This window comes from Sitophilus oryzae, unplaced genomic scaffold (assembly GCF_002938485.1).
Source record: "Sitophilus oryzae breed Bouriz unplaced genomic scaffold, Soryzae_2.0 scaffold_829_pilon_pilon, whole genome shotgun sequence".
In the NCBI taxonomy this organism is placed as follows: domain Eukaryota; kingdom Metazoa; phylum Arthropoda; class Insecta; order Coleoptera; family Curculionidae; genus Sitophilus; species Sitophilus oryzae.
Window position 1 is genome coordinate 987,068 of NW_022147449.1, and position 6,817 is coordinate 993,884.

Sequence of the window (6,817 nt, forward strand, 5' to 3'; positions counted from 1 at the left end):
TCAAAAAACGTGTGCCATCTTTCGTGAAGAGATTCCTCACGTAAAAATTAAATTTATTTTTCATATCAACATAGGTCCGATTCAGCTTTGTTTCGTAGCTACAGGGTGTTAAAATCTTATTAATATTTTTTTAAAAAGGGTTAAACGCCAGCATTTTGCCAAAAGAGCAAGTAGAGAAAAGAACTGACACGCCACTGGATTGTCCATTATTAGTGTCTTAAGAAAGTTTTTACTGAATTTTATTATTCCACGAAATACAAAAGTTATGGGCAATTTTCCAAATGGTAAATCTCGGGCACTAACGTGGCAGCTTGTTGAATATTCAAAGACTCGTCACTATCATCAAAGCTATCACGCATTTTTTCACAAAAAATTGTAGGAAATACGGCGACGTTTGAACCTGACAGAACTTTGCCTTTAAACAACGCATAAACAATGCCTAAGCCCACGGCCACACAGAAAGCGTTTTAGCGTTTTGCGTTTTTTTGCGTCTCGAGCGCTTTTTGCGATTTTACCGTTTGAAGCGCTTTTTTCGATTTGTGTCCATTAAAAACACGCAAAAGACGCGGCAGATTGTTGCAGCTTCTATCAAGATGTCAATTAGTAACGTCGCAAGTTCGTGGATTCCCGGCCCGTCCAACAATCAATCCTGTGAGAAAGAGATAGGCGAGATCGGCGCCGTTAGCGTTGAAGAGACGAAGATAGAAGATCCTGGGATTGAATTGTGGACGGGCCGGGGCATATATTCGGAGACAAACACAATCTACTGCTAACGCCAGTGGTGTGTGTAAAAATAATAATTAAATGATCAATTGACTTACCTTAAGGAAAATTGATTCATATTATACGAGTATTGCCGTTCGAAGAATTACAATAACTACTTGTAGTCGCAATTTTTTCCAAGCTCGGTCGACACGAATTTTAAAGCAAATTTCCAGGATTTCCTACTACGGCCCTGCTCTCTCAGCTCACTCCTGCCTGCCCGCTACCACAAGTCTTCACTGCAATTTTGCTGCAAATTCTAGATCAACCTGTCGGGACGGGATGATGGGATGGGTTTGTAATTTGAACGGCAATACTGTATAATATGAATCAATTTTCCTTAAGGTAAGTCAATTGATCATTAATTATACTTCGTATTGCCGTTCTCGAATTACAATAACTACTTGTAGATGTTCAAAGAAACGGATCTAGAATTTCCACGAAAAATATATTTGGGAAAAAGACAATATCCAAAAAACAGTATTTTGCTTAATAACTAGCACTAATTAAAATTATGTATATACTAATAAAGAACATAAGTACCTAAAAACTAATTACAAGTATTCCCAAAAGATTCTAAGATCCCTTTAGCAAATGCTGTAGGATCTTCTGACAGGGGTCGATTATAAAATTTTGCAAACATGTTGGACCTTTGTGTCCAGCCTGCTGTGCTTCGAATAACCTCAATGGAAATTCCAGCCCTATATGCGGCCGAAGTGGCAGCATGTCGAGTACTGTAACCCGAAAATTGAGTGGTATCGATGCCACTAGCCGCAAGAGTAAGTTTAATCCACTTACTCAATCTCTGAGTTGATACTGAGCGAAAAGGCTTATTAACAGTCAGGATTAAGAAGTCTGTTTCAGAAGAACGAAGATTTTTTGTGACATGTATATAGTGATCAATAACAGAGGCTAAACAAAGAGGTGAATTTTCCTTAAAATATGGTATTATCAGTAGAGGTTGTAAATGTTTGGAAGAGGAAGTTTTGATTATATCCGAAATTTTAATTTCTAAACGATCTGGAAATCGAGTTATATTTTGTAAACGGATACGTGTCAAAGTTTGTAGTCTATGACCTGTAATTAGTGCTAATAATGTACTTAACTTCATCGTTAATTGAAGCCTAGAAATTTCGGACAAAGGATATAAAGTGGCTAAATGTAACAGACCAGGGTGTGGATCCCAGGTAGTTTGATACCTTGGTCTAGATGGTTTCTGATTATAAATACGTCTATCAGAGTTGCTTACTGAAAAAAGAAGGACTATAGCAGCATGTTGCGAGTTAATTGTAGAATAAGAGGCACCATCTTGAAATTGAGTGCTTAAAAAGGTCAGTACCAAGTTTAAGGAATACTCAAAAGGATTATGGCTCCTTGTGCTACAAAAAAAAACCACCATTTTCTCAAGTATGTAGTGTACTGTTTTAAGGCCGATGGACTAAGAGAAGATTTCATAGTCTGAAGTCCTATTGTTGGAACACCTCTTCTCTGAAAAGCCTCCCGGATAAAATTCCAACCTCCAGGGAAAGACTTTGCCATAGTGGATGATGTTTCCTAAAAGGCGAAGAAAGAAGAGTTTGATTTGGTGCGAAAACTAAAGGTTTTGTTATAAGAAGTTTGTGAAAGACAGAGTACCATGGCTGAGTATTCCAGCAAGGTACTACCACTATTCCTTGGGCTCCTTCAGCAATGATCTTTTGTAAACATTTTGTTATAAGACTAAATGGGGGAAAGGCATAGAAAAATTCACCTTTCCAAGAAACTGTGAATGCATCTACATTTATAGAATTAGGATCTGGTTTCCAGGAGATATATCTAATACACTTTGCATTTAATTGTGTTGCAAATAAGTCAATAGTAGGTGTTCCAAAGCAGCGACATATTTCCTGAAAAGCAGAAATCGACAGTTCATACTCTGTATTAATTAAAGTCGAACGGGATTCCCTATCTGCATGAATATTCTCTTTTGTATTAATGTATGAGGCAACTATGAAAATATTTCTATTCTCACACCACAACCAAATTTGTCTTGTGATATTATTAAGACTCCGAAACTTTACACTACCCATACGATTGATGCAGGCTATTGCTGTTACATTATCTACTCTAAGCAAAATGGAACAATTAAAATAATCTGAGGCAAACGATCTAAGTGCATTAAATACTGCTAGCAATTCCAAATAATTAATATGCTTTTTACTGTCATCTACATTCCAAAAACCATGTGTCACTTCATTTAAACAACGGGCACCCCAACCTGTTAGAGAAGCGTCCGTATACATTTCAAGAGCAAAGTCTGTATCTACTACAATAGGCCTACCTATGTTCTGGCTTAAAGTGTTATACCACCAATTCAGCTCAGATTTCATCGAATTTGAAATTAATAGTGACGACTCATACACATGGTTATTAGAGCGTAATGCTAAATACTTTTTTCGTTCTAAAATTTTCAAATGAACCCAACCGTATTTAACAGTGGGACAAGCAGCTACAAACCTTCCTATGAGTTCAGCTAGGGACAGAATAGAGCATCTACCTTTTGATAAAAGTTTTGTAATTTGAAGCAAAATGAGAGTCTTTTTTTGCATCGGCAAATAGACTCTGAACGATACAGAGTTATATACAAAACCCAGAAAAGTACATATTTGAGAAGGTACTAAAACACTCTTCTTTAAATTAAGTAAAAACCCTAACGATTCCAGAAGAGATTTTGTTGTTTGACAGTCTTTGTTAGCAGCCTCTACAGTTTTGCTTATAATGAGTATATCATCCAAATAGATAACACAGACAATGCCATTAGACCTTAGAAATTTTACTACAGGCTTCATAATCTTTGTGAACACGAATGGAGACGTACAGAGACCAAAAGGTAAACAATTAAAACTATAATATGAATCTTTAAAAGAAAAAGTTAGATATTTTCTAAATTTCTTATCAACTGGAACTAAAAAATATGCATCTTTTATATCCAGTGATGTGAAGAAACAATCTGGATATAATAATTTAAAGACAGTCCTATAATCCTCTAGTTTAAAGTGAGGAGGTCGTAGAAAACGGTTCAAAGCCTTGAGATTTAAGATAAATCTAGATGAGCCATCGGGTTTTGGAACCAAGAAAATCGATGATAAAAACTGACCAACTCTCGGACGTGTCTTAGATACTGCCCCTATTTGTAATAATTGAGCAATAGCTTTCTCTACGTTAGATAACTCATTTAAGGTAAAAGATGGTCTTGGTAAATTTGTTTGTATTGGTTTTTTATAAAACGGAATCTCATATCCAGAAATACAAGAGAGAACAAAGGGATCATTAGTGATTAGAGCCCACTTATCCAAATAGTCAGAGAGTCTACCGGCATAATATGTATTTACCTGACTCACTAACAACTGTTTTTCACTAAGAAGATCTTCTGAAGGTGTTATTGGCGGCGAGTATACGCGCCCCTGGAACGATACCTCCCCTCCTCTTTTTTCATGCGGCTCCGGGGCTGGGTGCGCCGAAAGTTTAAAGATTGTAAACCTGAAGGACCAGCTCTAGGTTCACTGATAGCCTTGCGGGTTGCCAGAGCCTTTGAAGGAACATATTTTGGACCCTTATCCTTCTTTTTAATGCTAGACCCTAGACGTTGCGCCTCATTTGAACTCTTCAACTGCTCCGGAAATGATTTTCCAAACAAAAAATCATCTATGGGACAAGAATCCAATACTGTCCTTACTCCGCTGTCCAAAAAAGGGACGATACCGTGGCGTCGATGTAAGGATAAGGCGTGAAATACATCCGAAAAAATCTTTACTGGGTCACATTTCTTTTCCAATTCTCTCTTTGTTTCCTCTGTTGCCTTTTCTTTGGTTATCTGATACTGCCCATTAAGCTCCATCGCTAATATGCTTATGCCAGCCGCTAACTGTGATTGCAATTTCATCAAAAAGTTATCCTGTTTCAAAGCATTTGCATCTAAACAAGACTTTATTTCTTGGTTAACTGCAGGGGGCTGGAGCGCTGAGCAGTTGGCAATACAGGGATAAGAATCTAAAACAGCAGTACGAGATTCTTTATCAATCCCCTTAAGAAGAAAGCCAGAAAGAAGATCAGATACATCTGTATGAATTATAGGTCCCTTGTTGGTTGAGGACTGGCTACTTAATAAAGACAAAATATTCTGCGCGCCCCCATCAACCAAATCAGTATTAATATTTTGATTCGCAGGAGGATCCGCAGACACCAAATTTACTAAAGGGGCATCTGAATCCAAATCCGTCCCTGACTCTTCATTTGAAGAAATCTCAGACGAGCCTGTAATAAAAGCACAATTCAGGCGCAAATATTATATTACATTAGTTCTAAAAATTAGTATCGATAAGCGCCGACCGTGAGTCATATGACAAACCTGGTCGAAGCTATAACTTTGAAACAGGCTTAAATGTTTACATTAGTTCCAAGCCTATATTGCTGATGTTTCAAGAATCACAATACAATTGATAAGCTCAGCTTGACTCGGCCACGCTCGGCCATGGTCCGACCTGGCAATAATATATTTCAATAGCATGCATGTGAATACTATTGAAAAATGAAAAATATCAGATATTCTATATATCACACTTCATTTGAAGGTGCTAAACAATAGAAAATCAGTCTGATTCATATGAATCCTGTAAGATATTTTCATTTTAAGCGAAATACATATGTAAACGCTGTAATTAGAAACAAGACATGTGTCTGTTTTTTTATCGCCTTTAAAAGTTAACCTAAGGAAAGAAAAATAAAATAGCAATATTCCCACTTACTTGAGCTGTCTAATAATTGCAATAATTTCTTGAGCTTTTTCTTCTGTTTATGAGACACCTGCTTTGAGACTTTTCCCATTTTTCACACAAATCACTTTAACACACAAAATTTAAGCGTCAACACCGAGCACACGAAAAAATTGCAGTGAAGACTTGTGGTAGCGGGCAGGCAGGAGTGAGCTGAGAGAGCAGGGCCGTAGTAGGAAATCCTGGAAATTTGCTTTAAAATTCGTGTCGACCGAGCTTGGAAAAAATTGCGACTACAAGTAGTTATTGTAATTCGAGAACGGCAATACGAAGTATAATTATTATTATTTGCCATTTATTTTACGAACTTTAGTTTATATGTTTATAGTTTTTTTATGTTGTAGTGTTTGTGGTAGTACTTGTTATAATTATAATATAATTTAATAAATAATTATAATTATATAATAGAATAGTAATATTTCTAGTTGCTAATGCAATTTTAGGATGTGATTTATGAAACATTTTGGAGTCAAATTTCTTTACGCGTGATGGGAGTAAAAATTCAAAGCCGTGACATACGAGCTAGTGAGACGGCCCTGACACACGAGCTCGTTCTAACGAAACGTGTTAACGGCTTAGAAATACGTAGTGATGCGACGTGTATTTGTGAGCAGTCCACGTGTTTATCAAAAATATTGATGTTTTAATACAAATTTTGTAAAACTGAATCAAATTATTAAGTTACGTGTAAAAATCTATTTGTTACACGTAAAAACTATTTTTTTACGCGTCAGAAACTTATTGTTTCTGGTAGAAAACCTTTCTTACGCAAAAAAATATTTTTTACGTGTAAAACACTATTTGTTACACGTAAAAAACTAATCTTTACGCGTCAAAAACTTATTGTTTCTAGTAAAAAACTTTTACACCCAAAAAACAAAATTTACGTATAAAAAATTATTTGTTACACGTAAAAAACTATTTTTTACGCGTCAATAACTATTTGTTTCTGTTAAAAAACCCTTTTTTACGCAGAAAAAAACACTTTTTACGCATAGAAAAACCTATTTTTTAGGCGTAAGAAAATATTCCTTTAATTTATTACTTTTTCAACATAAATATTTCCTTCAAATTATTGAATTTAATAGAATCTTCGTAAACAGTAGATATTCTTTATAAAAATATTTTTAGATAATACCGTAAAATGAAAAAAATGCATACTATTTAATTTATTTTTATTGTATTATTAAATATAACGTCCGCCTATGACGGGGTCTCATCTTAGAAAACGCTAAAGACGCTAC

The 6,817-nt window shown here is 35.6% G+C and overlaps 1 protein-coding gene across 3 annotated transcripts; it reads right to left on the reverse strand.

The window, feature by feature from the left end:
• Window positions 1-1,204: 1,204 nt before the first annotated feature.
• Window positions 1,205-5,663, reverse strand: LOC115889704. 3 transcript variants are annotated; one of them, XM_030909766.1, is made up of 3 exons: window positions 5,547-5,663; window positions 4,134-5,055; window positions 1,205-2,316 (listed from the first exon to the last, which is right to left on the reverse strand). In XM_030909766.1, the coding sequence occupies exons 1-2, from the start codon at window positions 5,623-5,625 to the stop codon at window positions 4,181-4,183; spliced, it is 954 nt and encodes a 317-aa protein (XP_030765626.1). In that variant the 5' UTR covers window positions 5,626-5,663; the 3' UTR covers window positions 1,205-2,316; window positions 4,134-4,180. The 3 variants fall into 2 exon arrangements, with proteins under 3 accessions (XP_030765626.1, XP_030765624.1, XP_030765625.1); XM_030909764.1 differs by having other exon boundaries at window positions 1,205-5,055.
• Between the last annotated feature and the right edge of the window lie 1,154 nt (window positions 5,664-6,817).

What these genes read in the sequence shown, in the direction of transcription:
- LOC115889704 (XM_030909764.1), bottom strand. Translation starts at nt 3,590, where the DNA reads ATGAAGCCTGTAGTAAAATTTCTAAGGTCTAATGGCATTGTCTGTGTT.